Source organism: Salvelinus namaycush, chromosome 9 (genome assembly GCF_016432855.1).
Source record: "Salvelinus namaycush isolate Seneca chromosome 9, SaNama_1.0, whole genome shotgun sequence".
Taxonomy (NCBI): domain Eukaryota; kingdom Metazoa; phylum Chordata; class Actinopteri; order Salmoniformes; family Salmonidae; genus Salvelinus; species Salvelinus namaycush.
The window spans coordinates 50,423,065-50,442,442 of record NC_052315.1 but is presented as its reverse complement, the minus strand read 5'-3'; the positions used below and the strand labels follow the sequence as shown (position 1 = coordinate 50,442,442).

At 46.5% G+C, this 19,378-nt stretch overlaps 1 protein-coding gene across 1 annotated transcript; it reads left to right on the top strand.

Moving 5' to 3' along the window:
- Positions 1-223: 223 nt before the first annotated feature.
- Positions 224-18,770, top strand: mapk8ip1a (mitogen-activated protein kinase 8 interacting protein 1a). Its single transcript, XM_039000441.1, has 12 exons — positions 224-327; positions 842-953; positions 2,140-2,481; positions 6,383-6,470; positions 7,024-8,070; positions 8,379-8,454; positions 16,057-16,223; positions 16,611-16,714; positions 16,931-17,041; positions 17,905-17,975; positions 18,424-18,522; positions 18,698-18,770. Exons 1-12 carry the CDS (start codon positions 224-226, stop codon positions 18,768-18,770), a joined length of 2,394 nt encoding a protein of 797 aa, XP_038856369.1.
- Positions 18,771-19,378: the final 608 nt, after the last annotated feature.

Below are 19,378 nucleotides of genomic sequence, written 5' to 3'. Positions count from 1 at the left end.
CTGTCTTTATCTTCAGAGTCCCTCTCTATCAGTGGTGTGTTGTTGTTGTTGTTTGTTGTTGTTGTTGTTGTTGTTGTTGCTGATGCTGATGTGTGGGCCAGTGCGGACGGAGATTGAAAAGTCAGGATTGTGAATGATGCTCTGTTGAAAGGCGGAAGTGCTGTAATTGCCTGTTGAATCGATTAGTTCCTGGTCCATCTGCCTACCCTGCCCAGCCCAGCTGATGTTGCTCTACCTCAGTCTGGCCATGGAGTCCAACGAGGATGGGGAGAATTGGAGGGAGGAGGAGAATGGAGAGAAGTGGATGGAGGACCAGTGGGAGAAATGGTACAGTAGTATTTATATACTGTAGAGTTAAACCAGGGTCACATTCATTAGGGTAAAAAGTAACAAAATGTTTTTCCAATGGATAACTAAAACAAGTGTTTACCAGACAAGCGTTTATTTGCCATAAAGGTCTAGACTTCTTGGCAGTGCCGTGCAGTAATGCTAATGTAAGACATAGAGACCACACTTTTTTCCTGTCTTTCTCGGGCCTTCATGCGAACCCCAATGCAAGCCTTTTAATTAAAGGGTTTAGAGCTTTTTGATGTCAGCACAGATGGTTGTCCACCTGGTTGTACAACTGCCACCTACCATCAGGAGTATCAAGCACTACCTCACTAAGGTGAAAGTGTGACTAAGTCGTTTGTCTGCAGAGAGCGACACCCCTGTGTTGACTCTCTCATTGATGTGTGTAAAAACAGTGTGCTCTGCCCTCAGCTCTCAGAGATGTTGAGTGACGGCGTGGTTTGTTTTCTGTAGTGTGGTGTGACGCGGTGTGTGTATGTCGTGTCCTCAGGCTGACCCATGACATCAGCCTGGAGGAGTTTGAGGACGAGGACCTCTCTCAGGTCACAGAGATCACTGATGAGGCTGGAGCCAGCCTTAACTACGACGACCTTGACTCTCAAGTAAGCTAATCTACATGTACACACACCAGACCTGGGTTCAAAAACACTTTCAAAGTGTCTAATGTGCTCGGATTGCAATTTTGCAACTTTTCTATTGGTCCATTAAGCCAGGCAAGCTCAATCAAGCACAGATCAAGTATTTGAAAGGATTTTGAATAGTATATGAACCCAGGTCTGGTACGCACAGTGTGGTGCCAGCCTCAACTAAGACAACCTGGATGACCAAGTAAGCTCCTCTGCACCAGTTTCCTTCAACAAACTCCTCCCTCCCTTCTCCCACAACACACCGTCTGACTTCACTCTGTTGCGGTCTTCTTTTTCAGAATATGAATATTCATAACGGAAGGTTGAGATATTGAGATAAATGTCGCTCCCATTGTGTGCTTGCTGTTATTTTGGGGCTGTCACCGTGAGATAGTAGCCGCAGCGAAAGCACAAGCGGTAGTAGAATCCAGAGTAAGTAGTCCAAAGTCACTAATCAGATTAATGACTGCAGGCGGGGATGGTCTTGGTACACATGTGTTCCAGAGCCGAGTAGAACTAACATGCCACACGTCGTTAAAGCCTGGCCATCACATCACTGGCCTCCGCCTTTAGCCCTGCAGATAGTCTACTAAACTAGCTGCTAGGGTGAACTGTCATTTTAGTACCAGTCAAATGGAGACGTCAGACCATACGTTAGCTTAGGGGAAGGTTGTATGACGTTGATGCACAGTACTGCAGGTCTGTGGGCATCTTAATATTTTGTGGTTAAGGAAATGATTCCGTATTAACATTATCTTTAGATTTGACGTCCATGTAAAGACGGTAAGGATGTTACACGCTGCTATTGTATACCGCACAGAACAGAAGAGTAGCCTAGCTTCGCCTGTGTTTGTTTTCAGGGAGGTTTATCCTACGACAGTATGATTGAATTAGAATGGCATTACAGTGAGCATGAGCAGAGAACGAGCCACAGGCTCAGGCTGCTGATGTCATTGCCAGGCCGTGATTGACTGGCTCCCTCTCTGCTCTCTGCTCTCCTCCTCTTCCCCTCCCTTCCTTTTCTCCTCACTGAATCCTTTTCTCTCTCTCTCTCTCCACTCGCTCTCATTCTTGCTTTCTCCGCCTCCCTCCCTCTCCCCCTCCACCTCACTGAATTATTCTCTCTCTATCTGCTGCAACACTGCTGCCTGGCTCTTCCCAGGACCATGTGACGTGGCCAGCCAGTAGCGAGGCGGGGAAGGCAGACGGGCGGGGGTTCAGGGAAGTGCAGGCGGAGGTGCTCCACTTGGACCTGATCGATGCTGAGGAGGAGATCCAGGAGGAAGAGGAGCACTGGGGCCTGATCCATGGTTCCCTCGACGACCACAGACTCAACCAGGAAGAGAGAGGGGCCGTCGTTCTAACTCCTGTCAGACAGAAACAGCCCAATGTGATAGAATTCAAATCTGCTGAACATCCAGTCGCTATGGATACGTACAGGCCCAAGAGACCCACCACACTAGCGCTGTTTCCACAGGTGCAGCCTCAGCCTCCCAGGACTCAGGTGGGGACTGTTTATTTCTACCCTCTGTGATGACACGGCATCATCACATCATCTGTTTGGTTCATATAATGTTGGATTAGCCATAGAACGGAATCTGTAAAGAGGCATTAAAGGGGCTGCTTCTATATCTTCCCTGGGATGACAGGCAGATCATATACTGTATCATAGATCATATTAGGTTTGTTTGAAATATGAGATTCGATAGGATGGGATCTGTATGAGAGCAGTATAGAAGCTGGTAGCTTACACCCAGAACCAATTTACAGTAGAGATCCTGCTTATTTTCTCCTCTGTGATTACAGATCGTCTGTTTGGTTTAAATAATTAATGGGAGATGAGATAGAATTGAATCTGTATCGAGGCAGCATACCTTACCCAGGCACCAATTATCAATACGGATTTCCTTTTAATGTAATGTAAGCAATATGTCTACAGTGTGTATTTGTTAACGTCGTTAAATGGAAATATTTTCATTTCACTTTGACAGCCACTGTATACCAGAAAATCATCATGCAGGGACGGTCGTGGTTCTCGATCGAACCATTGTAACAGTAGAGGAAATGTTATTTCGTGTGACAACGAATGTGCTCGTTCTCTCTCGACGGAGCCCGTGCCTACGACGGTGTTTGTAGCATGTGCTCCGTTCGACTGCTGTCCTTGATCTTTGCTGTCTGTAAATAGCGCACCCTTCCGTCCTTCTGTGAGTCTGTCAGCTTCCACCGCCAGCTGAGTGGCATCAGACAGGGAAGGAAGGGTGTGCTCTGCTGACTAGGGATAGCGATGGAAAGGACAGGTCAGAGTCCATCAGTGTCGGTCCAAGGATAGGGCCGTTTACAATGACAATCCTATGTAGAGTGTCTAAGCGAGTGAGGATCTGCTCCCTCATCTTTCATCCATTGCATCTCATGTTGATCTTTATAAAATATCTTTGATCTTTCCCTCGGAATAGACCTCTTGCCAGAATTAGATTTTGTAGGTTAGCATTTGTCGTAACAAAATGTGTTTATTATTGCTTGGATGCTTTGATATAGTCCAGTGAGCTTCAGACCTGTCTTCATTGAAGAAGTATACGACGAGGAGAGGGCTGTCATTTCTCTGGAGGAGATTTGGAATGATCTTAGTAATTGCCCACAATGCTCAGCACGACCAAATACTCTACAGTCTCTAGTAGTTGAGTGCAGACTGCAGGTTGAATGTTTGACGGTTTCATCTTTTAACCTAAGCCATTAGTAGGATTATTGTAGTGTATGTACTGTATGTATGATATATGTACCCACCCAAACATCTCCACCCAGTTATAACTAGTTAAAATCAGGTATAACCAGTTGAAACCAGCGATAATCAGATACAACCGGTTATAATCAGTTATAACCAAAACATTAAGATGCTAAAAAGAAAATGTTTCAGAAAATCTGTTTCACAAGGATATTCATGAATGATGAGCACAATGTCTTTGTGGCAGATTAAATTCAAAGAAGATCAGGAAAACCAGGATAAGGTGCGTGACCAGATGTAGGTTTGGATAACCTGCTACACTGACTGGTTAATCCTTACCCTGTCAAGGTTCCTTCCCATCAAATAACTTAACATCACATCCACTTTAGACTCAGACTCTGTCTGGCACTCTCGGCAGACTAAAGCAAATGCTAAAAAGTATTCGAAAGATTTTGAAAGTATTTATTTTGAACCCAGGTCTGGCATGGGGAGGATGTTTTCTCCTCTAGGAGGTGTAATTCCTAATTCTAGCCCTGTCAGACCTGGTCACGTGACTATCGTCTCTGTGTATGGCACCACAACATGACCTGACCTCAGAGTCCTGCTGCTGCTCGTGGTCTCACGCTGTGTTGGGAAGGATTAGGCGAACCATGTTTTATGTCTCACTCCTACTCTGTCTGAGTGGTAGCCTGGTACAATGACAGAGACACTTGAGCTCAAGGCCTGGGGAAACAGGTAGTGAAAGCTTGATTCAGATAGCCTGGTCCCAGATCTGTTTGTGCTTTAGCAAGGCAGCACAAACCGATCTGGGACCAGGCTATCTGAATGGTGGTGTTCACTGCCTATTTTCACAGTCCTTGAGATTACATCCCCCTCAAGATCAACCCTGTTTCTGTAGGTTTTAGCTCCAAACCTAGTCTAGCGCCCCTGATTCTAGTAATAGTTAGCTGGTTGATAAGCTGGATCAGGTTAGTTACAACTGGGGTGGAGTGAAAACCAACAGGAGGCTAGCTCTCCAGCAACAGGGTTGTAGAGCCCTGCTCTATACTATATCACACCCGCTCAGGTTTCTAATGTGATCAAGGTGAACGATTACTTAGAAACCTTAGCCCCTTTGTTGAGACTAAAAACCGGATTACTTTGATTGTGAACAACATCTGCCAGCCATATGTCACCATGGCTGTTGCCGTCACTATGTGTCCTACCTTGTTACATCACGCTGTTGTGATGGATGGGTTGAGCCGTGTGTGTGTGCTTTTCTGACAATTAGGCTATTAGACATGATGATACTACTCTAAACTATGCCGGTGCCATGTTGTCTGAGACCTGAATCTCTCAGAGCAATATGACTGATTATGGTGGTGTCATGAATCGGATTACACAGTGGATGGTTATCAGTTGCCGGGGTTGGTTACTGTGGACAGGAGGACAGGAGGCCAAGGGGGAGGGTGAAGTGTACCAAAGTTTGTGAATCTACGTGAAGAGTAACCTTACCTGAGAGCCGAAGACTTCAACCAAAGGGATAACAGCTACCAAAATGATAACACAGTCTTGATAAACAGTCAGTCCCATGAATTCCAAAATGTCTTATTTTCATTTCATAAATAGAACTTGGAGCATTTCAACATCAAACCGTTCTATCAACACAAACCCGACACACCAAAGAAACACACACACACACACACCTACACACAGTTTCTCTCTCCTCCAGTTCCTGGCCACGGTAACCATGGTAACAGAGCCAGTTCCAGTGCCCAGCAGCAGCTGCATCACGACTGTGAGTCAGCATCATCACTGTGAATGATCTCTATGACAGTGTGCTGCTGTGTAGTGTAACAGTCTTGACTTCCTCTTTATTGGCTAGCTCCTGATTCCTCTTCCTGGCAGCCGGATCAGATTGTGATGGTATGTGAGATGATGTCATCAGGGCTTGGTGAGTCTCGCCCCAAGCCAGCGCCATATATTTAGATGGCTGGGATCTCGCATTACCGTACTCCAAAGCCTTGTTCATCACTCGGCTGCAGGAAGCCTGGAACAGAGGCTAGGACTGAATAGATGTGATTGACAGCTGAGACAAGTCATTGATCATAGAGCTGCTTGGCTAGAAAAGGGCTGTGGACTGACTGGGCTGGACTGTGTGGTAATAATAGAGAACAGCCGTCTTCTTAGGCAGAACAACCACTCATGCTTTTTAACAGCCACTCGTGTGTGTGTGTGTGTGTGTGTGTGTGTGTGTGTGTGTGTGTGTGTGTGTGTGTGTGTGTGTGTGTGTGTGTGTGTGTGTGTGTGTGTGTGTGTGTGTGTGTGTGTGTGTGTGTGTGTGTGTGTTCTTGTGGGGACCAGAAGGCTATTTCTATGGGGTTTAGGGTTAAGGTGATAATTAGGGTTATAATTATGTTAGGGTTAATTTTAGGGTTAGGTTTTTAGGTTAGGGTTAAGGTTGGGGTAAGGGTGAGAGTACAGGTTAGGTTTAGGGTTAGGGGTTAGGGAAAATAGGATTTTGAATGTGACTGAATTGTGTGTCCCTACAAGGTTAGCTGTACAATACTGTGTGTGTACGCACACTCTTAAAGGGTGATGTAATGTTTATCAAATAAAAGTTACATCTAACTATCTTTCTCTCCTCTCTCTCTTCCTGTCTCTCGATCTTTACCTCTCTCTGTCTGTAATATCATTGTAGGACAAGGATACAATTAACAACAACTCATTTGGAAAGAAGGACACGTGGAAGGAGAATCTGTCAAACTCCAACTCCTCCTCCCCCCACATAACAGGTGAGAATGGGATATTCACTGGTATAAACCACATACTGTGCATGTATACAGTACTTTCTTGTGAGAGTAATATACCAACATTAACTTTGAACAAGGCAGCAACGTTTCTGTTCGCAGAAGTGGACGCATTTCGAAAACGACAACTTCCCGTGGCGTTTTTCTAGACATTTTTATTTCATTTGTGTCAATGAGCACAAAGTAATTCCACATATGTCAACACCACAGTACAGTATTTTATTCAACTCCAATCCGCTAATCCCCTCATAAAGGCGACCCCGACATGAACACTCACAGTCATAATCCTTAACATTTTCAAGAGATAGAAAATATTAAAAGCCCAACATCTTCAGTGTTCTCATACTTCAGTATGATACATACAATAAGAACATGTTGGCCAGGAAACCCGACAATGGCTCTCATCCTGTAACTCTTTACCATGCAGCATGGATACTGTTACTGTAGCTACATCCCTTATAATCCTTCAGCAGTTTGAGGCCTAATTAATAATCTTTTGTTTTTGCTTGTGTTGTTGTTTTGCTTGTGTGTGTTAAAGGCGATCTGACACCCACTAATGAGCAGGTCAACGATGAGTCTAAAGTCCAGCAGCACAACGATGGCTCTGTGGCCAAACAACCCCAACACAGAGGTACAGTACCAGAGAAGGCAGTCAAGGCATACAGCAAGGACTACTCCACGTTCATCTCACATGGACCTACAGAATCACGGGGCAGGCAGCGTGGCGCAAAACAGCGGGATAAGAAGGCCTCCACTGCTCCACACAACCAGACTACAGCAGCAAAGCCGAAAGCAGGCAGTATGAGAGACAAAGCTGTGGATGGGGATAGGGATGGGAGCAGGGGGCGAGGAGGACAGGGGCAAGGGCGGGGGTGCTGCCGCGAGGAGAAGCGCCAGCCAGAAGCCACGGAGGAGATCTACCTGACACCGGTACACCAGAAGAACGCAGACACTGACCGTCCAGACTCTGACCGTCCCTTCCTGTCTCAGAGCAGCGAGGGCAATCGCATGTCGATCAGCTCCGACGCGGAGGGACCCCCAGCGTACACAAACACTGCCCTCCCCAACCGAACAAACCCCTCCATCAGCGAGGAGGACGAGGTCTACCTGCAACCCCCTGCACCTCCTCCGCGTTCCTCCTCCATCTCCTCATGCTTTAGGCCATCTGACAGTGAGGGAGGGGAGCGGGAAAGGGAGTTGTGGGACAGGGGCTCTAAGTCTAGGTCTAAGGGTGAGTCGGGGGGGTCGGGGGCCCTGCGGACTGCACACGCTCAGAGCTCCGAGGCCGATGGCCTCTCCTATGACTCTGTTAAGTACACCCTAGTGGTGGACGAGCACGCCAAGTTAGAACTGGTGAGCTTGAAGCAGTGCTACCAGAGCTACAGTGATGAAAGCGACACAGAGACGGTATATGAGTCAGCCAACGAGGAAGAGGACTATGAGGTGGATCACAGCGAGCTGAAGAGAGAAAGGAAGTCATCACGTCTGTCGAGGGCTTCTTCGTCCTCTGAGGCAGGAGTTGGCGGGGGACCTCGAACACGCAAGTTCCGCAATGTGTTCGTGAACAGACATTTACACTCTTCTGGTGAGTTTTGTGTGACTGGCTGCTGCCAATGATCCTTTTTTCCCCCGAGGCAGACCAGGCTCAGGATAATGCTCATACTCAATTGTATTGTAAATTCATTGAAACCATGTTTATATTTCTGAAGACAAAGAACTGAACTTACTTTCTTACTTCAAAGGAATTACAGAAGTTAGAATGCCCTATTTAACATGATTAAAAGACACCAAATTCAGCAAAGTTACTCCTGTATAGTACTCTTGTTTTGGCACTTTGTTATTCCATTTTTATCACAATGACCTAAAGCTCCTCTCCTGCCTTGTGTCCTCCAGGTGCGGAGTCCTTTGGCCTGTTCTCCTGTGTGTTAGATGGAGTAGAGCAAGAGCAGAGCCACAGAGCTGTGTTCAGGTGAGACATTGTATGGTTTTACTCTTCATAAAAACTTGGTTTATATAAAAACTCATGAATGAGCCATTATAAATGAGTTATCCGTAAGTGATAATCAACGACGAGCGTTCTATGGAAAAAGTTACATTATTTGCCAGAGAGCGCATAGAGCCACGGCAGCTAGCCTAGTGGTTAAGAGCATTGGACCAGTAACTGAAAGTTCACTGATTTGAATCCCCAAGCTGACTACGTGAAAAATCTATTGATGTGCCCTTGAGCAAGGCATGTAACCCTAATTGCTCCTGCAAGTCGTTTAGGATAAGACCGTCTGCTAAATGACATGTATATATATTTATACCACAGCATTGATGAATACTGGTTCTGATTGGTTAGCACTCTAGAATGGACAATAAAAGCATATTAACCATATAACGGAAACGGTTGGAAAAGATACCGGGACAGTTAGAAAAGATATCGGGACACCTTGCAATCACGACACAATAAGCACCTACACATGCAAACCATACAAAGTTACAGAAAGCTAAACCAACAACCACACAAACCGAAATTGGATACAATGTAAACGCAGGTCCAACAAGGAAAAAAACGTGGTGAGTGATGAACATGAATCCTACTGTTGCAGTCTTGAGGCATGTGGAGCTACAGTTGAAGTCGGAAGTTTACATACACCTTAGCCAAATACATTTAAACTCAGTTGTTTTCACAATTCCTGACATTTAATCCTAGTAAAAATTCCCTGTCTTAGGTCAGTTAGGATCACCACTTTATTTTAAGAATGTGAAATGTCAGAATAATAGTAGAGATAATAATTTACTTCAGCTTTTATTTCTTTCATCACATTCCCAGTGGGTCAGAGGTTTACATACGTTATATTAGTATTTGGTAGCGTTGCCTTTCAATTGTTTAACTTGGGTGAAACGTTTCGGGTAGCCTTCCACAAGCTTCCCACAGTAAGTTGGGTGAATTTTGGCCCATTCCTCCTGACAGAGCTGGTGTAACTGAGTCAGGTTTGTAGGCTTCCTTGCTCGCACACGCTTTTTCAGTTCTGCCCACAGATTTTCTATGCGATTGAGGTCAAGGCACTCCAATACCTTGACTTTGTTGTCCTTAAGCCATTTTGCCACAACTTTGGAAGTATGCTTGGGGTCATTGTCCATTTGGAAGACCCATTTGCGACCAAGCTTTAACTTCCTGACTGATGTCTTGAGATGTTGCTTCAATATATCCACATCATTTTCCTGCCTCATGATGCCATCTATTTTGTGAAGTGCACCAGCCCCTCCTGCAGCAAAGCAAACCCACAACATGATGCTGCCACCCCCTTGCTTCATGGTTGGGATAGTGTTCTTCGGCTTGCAAGCCTCCCCCTTTTTCCTCCAAACATAACGATGGTCATTATGGCCAAATAGTTCTATTTTTGTTTCATCAGACTAGAGAACATTTCTCCAAAAAGTATGATCTTTGTCCCCATGTGCAGTTGCAAACCGTAGTCTGGCTTTTTTATGAGGGTTTTGGAGCACTGGCTTCTTCCTTGCTGAGTGGCTGTAGCGGCTTTCGTCTTCCTCCTCGTCTGAGGAGGAGAAGTTAGAAGGATCGGAGGACCAATGTGCAGCGTGGTAATTGTTCATCTTTGTTTAATAAAAGTGAACACTCAAAATACAAAAAAACAACATGTGAAAAACCGAAACAGTTCTGTCTGGTGCAGACACACGAAGACTGAAGACAACCACCCACAAAACCCAACACAAAACAGGCTACCTAAATATCGTTCCCAATCAGGGACAACGATTGACAGCTGCCTCTGATTGAGAACCATATCAGGCCAAACACAGAAATAGCAAAACATAGAAATACAAACATAGACTGCCCACCCCAACTCACGCCCTGACCATACTAAATAAAGACAAAACAAAGGAAATAAAGGTCAGAACGTGACAGTACCCCCCCCCCCCCCCCCAAGGTGCGGACTCCGGCCGCAAAACCTGAACCTATAGGGGAGGGTCTAGGTGGGCATCTGTCCGCGGTGGCGGCTCTGGCGCTGGACGTGGACCCCACTCCACCATTGTCTTTGTCCGCTTTCTTAGCGTCCTTTGAGCGGCGATCCTCGCCGCCGACCTTGGCCTGGGAACCTCAGGACTGAGGTTCTGGACTGAGGGGCAGCTCAGGACTGAGGGGCAGCTCAGGACTGAGGGGCAGCTCAGGACTGAGGGGCAGCTCAGGACTGAGGGGCAGCTCAGGACTGAGGGGCAGCTCAGGACTGAGGGGCAGCTCAGGACTGAGGGGTAGCTCAGGACTGAGGGGTAGCTCAGGACTGAGGGGCAGCTCAGGACTGGAGGGCAGCTCCGGACTGGAGGGCAGCTCCGGACTGGAGGGCAGCTCCGGACTGAAGGGCAGCTCCGGACTGAAGGGCAGCTCCGGACTGAAGGGCAGCTCCGGACTGAAGGGCAGCTCCGGACTGAAGGGCAGCTCCTGACTGGCGGGCGGCTCTGGCAGCTCCTGACTGGCGGGCGGCTCTGGCAGCTCCTGACTGGCGGGCGGCTCTGGCAGCTCCTGACTGGCGCGCGGCTCTGGCAGCTCCTGACTGGCGTGTTTGAAAAACGAGTTTGACCAGTTGTTTTCAGTTTGACTAGTTTGACCAGTTGTTTTCAACAACTGATATTTTTTTATTTGGTTGTCATATTGGCAGGTTTGTAGCAACAAACTATTTAGCTAGCTTCTAGCCTAGTGTTTGATATGTATTGAGATTTCCTTGTCATGACCCGTGTCGAGTGTTCTGAGAAGAAGGCAAACTTTTCTAGCTATGCCAGGCAAAATCGAGCGTTATCAGCTCATTGTCATGGATGTATCCAAATTAATGTCAATAGAAAACAGCTACTAGCTGTTAATCTGGCTGCAGAGGTCGTGACTGTGTTAGCTGTAGCTAGCTAGCAAGCAAGGGATAAGAATGTTGCCAGAGGCCTCCCGAGTGGTGCAGTGGTCTAAGGCACTGCACCGCAGTGCTAGCTGTGGTCCAGGCTCTGTCACAGCCGGCCATGACCGGGAGACCCATATCGCGGTGCACAGTTGTTTCCGGGTTAGGGGAGGGTTTGGCCGCCATCCAGTCGTTCATTAGATTAGTTCGATATTTGTGGATGTGACCCAGTCATTCATTCTTTATGTTCCGTTGCCATCCTGCTGCTGGCAGCGTTCTTATCCCTCGGCTAACACAGTCACAACCTCTGCAGCCAGAATAACAGCAAAGTAGCTGTTTTCTATTGACATTAATTTGGATACATCCATGACAATGAGCAGATAATGTCCAATTTTGCCTGGCATAGCTAGAAAAGTTTGCCTTCTCGTCAGGACACTCGACACTGTTCATTACAAGGAGATCGGATTGCATATCAAACACTAAGCTAGAAGCTGGCTAAATAGCTTGTTGCTAGCAAACCTGCCAATATGACAACCGCATTATAAAAATATCAGTTGGTCAAACTTGAAACGTGGGAGAATTTGACAGCACTTGCGTGCAACAATAGCCGGGACCAGAGAAATTCATGTTTATCACGCACCACGTTAGGGCATGAGATGTTCCCAAAAAATGTGTCTCTGCAAAAACAAATCAATGCTAGCTAGCTACGTTTTTTCATTTACATTTACATTTTACATTTAAGTCATTTAGCAGACGCTCTTATCCAGAGCGACTTACAAATTGGTGCATTCACCTTATGATATCCAGTGGAACAATCACTTTACAATAGTGCATCTAAATCTTTTAAGGGGGGGGGGGTTAGAGGGATTACTTTATCCTATCCTAGGTATTCCTTAAAAAGGTGGGGTTTCAGGTGTCTCCGGAAGGTGGTGATTGACTCCGCTGACCTGGCGTCGTGAGGGAGTTTGTTCCACCATTGGGGTGCCAGAGCAGCGAACAGTTTTGACTGGGCTGAGCGGGAACTGTACTTCCTCAGAGGTAGGGAGGCGAGCAGGCCAGAGGTGGATGAACGCAGTGCCCTTGTTTGGGTGTAGGGCCTGATCAGAGCCTGAAGGTACGGAGGTGCCGTTCCCCTCACAGCTCCGTAGGCAAGCACCATGGTCTTGTAGCGGATGCGAGCTTCAACTGGAAGCCAGTGGAGAGAGCGGAGGAGCGGGGTGACGTGAGAGAACTTGGGAAGGTTGAACACCAGACGGGCTGCGGCGTTCTGGATGAGTTGTAGGGGTTTAATGGCACAGGCAGGGAGCCCAGCCAACAGCGAGTTGCAGTAATCCAGACGGGAGATGACAAGTGCCTGGATTAGGACCTGCGCCGCTTCCTGTGTGAGGCAGAGTCGTACTCTGCGAATGTTGTAGAGCATGAACCTACAGGAACGGGTCACCGCCTTGATGTTAGTTGAGAACGACAGGGTGTTGTCCAGGAGGACGCCAAGGTTCTTAGCACTCTGGGAGGAGGACACAATGGAGTTGTCAACCGTGATGGCGAGATCATGGAACGGGCAGTCCTTCCCCGGGAGGAAGAGCAGCTCCGTCTTGCCGAGGTTCAGCTTGAGGTGGTGATCCGTCATCCACACTGATATGTCTGCCAGACATGCAGAGATGCGATTCGCCACCTGGTTATCAGAAGGGGGAAAGGAGAAGATTAATTGTGTGTCGTCTGCATAGCAATGATAGGAGAGACCATGTGAGGATATGACAGAGCCAAGTGACTTGGTGTATAGCGAGAATAGGAGAGGGCCTAGAACAGAGCCCTGGGGGACACCAGTGGTGAGAGCACGTGGTGCGGAGACAGATTCTCGCCACGCCACCTGGTAGGAGCGACCTGTCAGGTAGGACGCAATCCAAGCGTGGGCCGCGCCGGAGATGCCCAACTCGGAGAGGGTGGAGAGGAGGATCTGATGGTTCACAGTATCAAAGGCAGCCGATAGGTCTAGAAGGATGAGAGCAGAGGAGAGAGAGTTAGCTTTAGCAGTGCGGAGCGCCTCCGTGACACAGAGAAGAGCAGTCTCAGTTGAATGACTAGTCTTGAAACCTGACTGATTTGGATCAAGAAGGTCATTCTGAGAGAGATAGCAGGAGAGCTGGCCAAGGACGGCACGTTCAAGAGTTTTGGAGAGAAAAGAAAGAAGGGATACTGGTCTGTAGTTGTTGACATCGGAGGGATCGAGTGTAGGTTTTTTCAGAAGGGGTGCAACTCTCGCTCTCTTGAAGACGGAAGGGACGTAGCCAGCGGTCAAGGATGAGTTGATGAGCGAGGTGAGGTAAGGGAGGAGGTCTCCGGAAATGGTCTGGAGAAGAGAGGAGGGGATAGGGTCAAGCGGGCAGGTTGTTGGGCGGCCGGCCGTCACAAGACGCGAGATTTCATCTGGAGAGAGAGGGGAGAAAGAGGTCAAAGCACAGGGTAGGGCAGTGTGAGCAGAACCAGCGGTGTCGTTTGACTTAGCAAACGAGGATCGGATGTCATCGACCTTCTTTTCAAAATGGTTGACGAAGTCATCCGCAGAGAGGGAGGAGGGGGGGGGGGAGGGGGAGGAGGATTCAGGAGGGAGGAGAAGGTGGCAAAGAGCTTCCTAGGGTTAGAGGCAGATGCTTGGAATTTAGAGTGGTAGAAAGTGGCTTTAGCAGCAGAGACAGAAGAGGAAAATGTAGAGAGGAGGGAGTGAAAGGATGCCAGGTCCGCAGGGAGGCGAGTTTTCCTCCATTTCCGCTCGGCTGCCCGGAGCCCTGTTCTGTGAGCTCGCAATGAGTCGTCGAGCCACGGAGCAGGAGGGGAGGCCCGAGCCGGCCTGGAGGATAGGGGACATAGAGAGTCAAAGGATGCAGAAAGGGAGGAGAGGAGGGTTGAGGAGGCAGAATCAGGAGATAGGTTGGAGAAGGTTTGAGCAGAGGGAATAGATGATAGGATGGAAGAGGAGAGAGTAGCGGAGGAGAGAGAGCGAAGGTTGGGACGGCGCGATACCATCCGAGTAGGGGCAGAGTGGGAAGTGTTGGATGAGAGCGAGAGGGAAAAGGATACAAGGTAGTGGTCGGAGACTTGGAGGGGAGTTGCAATGAGATTAGTGGAAGAACAGCATCTAGTAAAGATGAGGTCAAGCGTATTGCCTGCCTTGTGAGTAGGGGGGAAGGTGAGAGGGTGAGGTCAAAAGAGGAGAGGAGTGGAAAGAAGGAGGCAGAGAGGAATGAGTCAAAGGTAGACGTGGGGAGGTTAAAGTCACCCAGAACTGTGAGAGGTGAGCCATCCTCAGGAAAGGAACTTTTTTCCTCGTTGGACCCGCGTTTACAATGTATCCAACTTCAGTTTGAGTGGTTGTTTGTAGCAGGTACAGTCTGCATGTGTCTGCGCATATTGTGTCATGATTGCAAGGTGTCCCAACATCTTTTCCAACTGTCCCGATATATTTTCAACTGTCCAATCTGGTTTAAATGTCCACTCTAGAATGCCCTTCCAGCCAATCATAAACGACTATTCAACAATGCTATGCTATAAAATTATTAGAATTACTTTGTCTCGGGCCTAACAATACCGTGCCAATATATCAATCAATCAAGTTTATTTTATATAGCCCTTCGTACATCAGCTAATATCTCGAAGTGCTGTACAGAAACCCAGCCTAAAACCCCAAACAGCAAGCAATGCAGGTGTAGAAGCACGGTGGCTAGGAAAAACTCCCTAGAAAGGCCAAAACCTAGGAAGAAACCTAGAGAGGAACCAGGCTATGAGGGGTGGCCAGTCCTCTTCTGGCTGTGCCGGGTGGAGATTATAACAGAACATGGCCAAGATGTTCAAAATGTTCATAAATGACAAGCATGGTCAAATAATAATCAGGAATAAATGTCAGTTGGCTTTTCAGAGCCGATAATTAAGAGTTGAAAACAGCAGGTCTGGGACAGGTAGGGGTTCCATAACCGCAGGCAGAACAGTTGAAACTGGGACAGCAGCAAGGCCAGGTGGACTGGGGACAGCAAGGAGTCATCATGCCCGGTAGTCCTGATGTATGGTCCTAGGGCTCAGTTCCTCCGAGAGAGAGAAAGAAAGAGAGAAGGAGAGAATTAGAGAGAGCATACTTAAATTCACACAGGACACTGGATAAGACAGGAGAAGTACTCCAGATATAACCAACTGGCCCTAGCCCCCCGACACAAACTACTGCAGCATAAATACTGGAGGCTGAGACAGGAGGGGTCAGGAGACACTGTGGCCCCATCCGATGATACCCCCGGACAGGGCCAAACAGGAAGGATATAACCCCACCCACTTTGCCAAAGCACAGCCCCCGCACCACTAGAGGGATATCTTCAGCCACCAACTTACAATCCTGAGACAAGGCAGAGTATAGCCCACAAAGATCCCCTCCAAACACCGGCTCAAGTGGAAATGGAATTCTAGCCAGTCAGAGACGAGTACTCAACAATGCTGTGATAGAAATATTTATAAATGCTTGAAGCAATCTTACACAGGGTCCTCCTTCAGGTACCGACAAACACATTAGAGATTCATTACATGGATTAATATCAAACATAACATCATAGTGGTCAGTGTGATTAACACCTCATTTACAAAAAACACTTTGTAAATACATTTGATTGATTTATTGATTGAATGATTAACCATGCCGTCTGTGTGATTAACAGGTTTGTCCCTCGCCATGGCGATGAGCTGGAGCTAGAAGTGGACGACCCTCTGCTTATGGAGGTTCAGGCTGATGATCTGTGGTGTAAGGCCTACAACATGAGAACTGGGGCCTGCGGCATCTTCCCTGCCTACTACGCTGCCAAGGTCACCCAGGAACCCATCAAAGGTATCAAATATGGTTTATACTGTTTATGATGGTTTATTTAATCCATTAGACAGGCTTTGAACACGGCAAAGGTACTGTCATCAATACACTTTGGGCATCATTGTTTGGTTATAGGATCAATATAGACGTTCTATGAAATGCATTCAGTTCATTAGCCTGAGTGCAAGTCTGTGCCCTCTTGCCAACTCCTTGTCCCTTATTGTCATGCCAAATATGTTTGCCCATAGGAGTTGGCATTTTGGCAAGAGAGCACAAACAGTATAGGATGGATAGGATCTTTAAATAGCCTGATTTGGCTCTGAATGAACCTCTAATGCATAATATGCTGACAAATAGAACTCTAAGTGTGTCTTTGCCCTTGCCTTTGTCTTACCCTATCTCCGTTAGATGACAAAGAGGACTGGGTAGACAGGTTCCGAGTGAAGTTCCTGGGTTCTGTTAACGTACCCTACCACAAAGGCAACGATGTGCTTTGTGCTGCTATGCAAAAGGTACAGTATCCGCTCCCCTGGTGGTGTGTTGGGGTTTGTAATCTCAACCATAATTTCACAATCCTCAATTGGAAGAACAATACAGACAGAACGTGATTAGGCAGCCTATTGTACTTACAGCAAAGTCTGAGAACGGATTGGCTTATTTAAAACCTGAGTGGATATGCTGGCGTGCACATGTAAACAATCAAGCTGCGCTATTGTGTTCGTCAACAGATTGCTAACAACCGCCGGATGACCATGCAGCCTCCCTCTGCATGTATTCTGGAAATCAACATGAAGGGGGTGAAAATCATTGTGCAAGATGAATGTAGGACCTCGGAAAGAGTATGTCCTCTCTTATACACTGAAATGCCCTTTTTTATTGATATCTGTGTTCACAATGCCTCACTGTTATTAGTTTATGCATCAGTGTTCAAGGCCCATGTAAATGTACACATTTTTCATTTCGATTAGCTAGACACATGTTGTGATAAGGAATGTTCCAGTCAGACCAAAGTTAATCCTGTAAGTAATTTGTAGTCATACATTAGTCCTAGTCCCTCATACGTTTGTCATACATTGGAAAATACAAGTCTGGAGTATTTCTGTAGGCATGGAAAATACAGTATAACTAGACCTTTTCAAAACAGGGTTCAAGCAAGGTTCAAAACAAGGTTAAGTATGACTAGATCTTTTCAAAACAGTCTTGGGTGGAAAGCAGCAGTCCTTTAGCAGGGTGGACATTTCCCTCCTGGGATACGGTGGTCCTGTGGTCGGTGACATAACCCCTCTTGCATAATGACCACTTAGTTTTAAGACTTTTTAATCCTCCTCACTCGTGGTTCCACCAGTGTGTCCCATTGGACTGGCTTACTGTATGAGTAAACTCTCAGACACAGACCATAGGGTCTGAGCCTAACATTATGCTCTGTTCTTACCGAGGTGTGGTGTATGGTGTGGTGTGGCCTGAGAGTCAGTCTGTTTCTGCTCTCTTGACAACTCTTTATTGAATTGCCATGGCAAACATGAGCGGAAACAGACTGGAACCCAGGCTACGCTAGTATAATGCATCCACTCAGGCCCAACAGCCACTGTACCCATAGAAATAGACCTAGCACATTCTATAAGTACTCTCTAATTCTATGACATCACATGCTAGTGCAGGAACTCACCGTGACGATCTCTCATCTCTATGTATATTTTCACAGGGGGATAAGTGCTTTCACTTTTTCCAGCTTAAGAACATCTCCTTTTGCGGCTGTCACCCAAAACATAACAAGTGAGTAAATGACACATACTTAACTAAGGAAGTCATTCAACTCCAGGCTACAGGCCTGTAAATACCAAATCAGATTGATGGCCACCTCACCCACTTGGCAAAAACTGGTTCAATCAACTTTCCATGTCATTTCAAACCCCCCAAAATTAAGTGATGACGTTGAACCAACGTGGGAAATTGATTGGATTTGCACACTCATCAATTTCGTCTTTTTCACTTTAAACTTTGAACCTAAATCCAATGACACGGTTCCAGTTTTTTGTTGATTCCATGTTGAATCCATGTCCGTTGACCACTCAACCAAATGTAAATCAAAACTGACGTCTGTGCCCAGTGGGCAACTTATTTAATGAAACTTCAAGAGCTGTATCTCAAGGGCAAAAAGACTAGCAAGTAGCAGCTACTGTATCTGGAGCATGTTGTACCACACCTCTCCCATTGATTCCAGGTATTTTGGATTCATCACCAAACATCCTGATCACCAGAGGTTTGCTTGCCATGTGTTTATGTCAGACGACTCCATGATGCCTCTGGCTCAGTCGGTTGGGTAAGCTCTCTAACGTTTCTCTCTCCTCCTTTCTCTCTGCCACTCATCTCTTCTTTACTATCCAAATATGCTAATGATTATGAACATCATACTGTTTATAATGATACATCTTTCTATTCACAAACTACTGCTCACTATTTGTACCTAACCTCTCTTGCGTTGTTCCTACCTATAGGAAAGCCTTCCAGCTGTACTACAAGGAAACGGTGGGCTACTCATGCCCAACAGAGGACATCTTCATTGAGTAGCTTTCTTCTCGCTATAGTACATTTCTCCAATGTTGTGTCATGATGAAACAACTTGCATGGTGGATTACTGCATTGAATGGTAACGCTTTTAGTAATATTGATCTGTCACACAGGTCTACTTGGTGCGGCTTCCTATTCACTGTCATGTTTCCACAGCACAAACATGTCTACAGAAATACCCAAACTAAAGCATTACCAATCCTATCCAAAAGAGCATACATGTATCTTTCTTAAAAAAAAGGTAATTGGCCAAAAATACAGTACTTTTAAAATGTAAAGTGTGCAGCCAAATGTAAGGACCGGCACTACAGTACAGAAATTCCCAAAAGTAGTTACAGATTTCAGATCTAATTCAATATCACTCAAAATCAAGATAGAATATGTTTCTATATGTGTGGCTTTACGAGCAATTCCAAATGATATGAGATCACTATATCAAGTCACCTGGAAACCTTGTCTTTGTACAGAGGAAGACAGAGAGGCAGTGATTTCAATCTGTCTGTATGTGTCCGTGGACTGTTTTTAAAATCACACTGTGTTTGATTTCAGAATCAGTTAGTATGTATGTTGGATGGGAAAGTGTATTAATGGATTAATGGTCCCCATCA

Coding starts and splice junctions, on each gene's coding strand:
- mapk8ip1a (XM_039000441.1), top strand. CDS start 224: ATGTTGCTCTACCTCAGTCTGGCCATGGAGTCCAACGAGGATGGGGAG. Junction 328..841: donor GAGGACCAGTGGGAGAAATG/GTACAGTAGTAT, acceptor TCGTGTCCTCAG/GCTGACCCATGACATCAGCC. Junction 2,482..6,382: donor CTCAGCCTCCCAGGACTCAG/GTGGGGACTGTT, acceptor TTGTAGGACAAG/GATACAATTAACAACAACTC.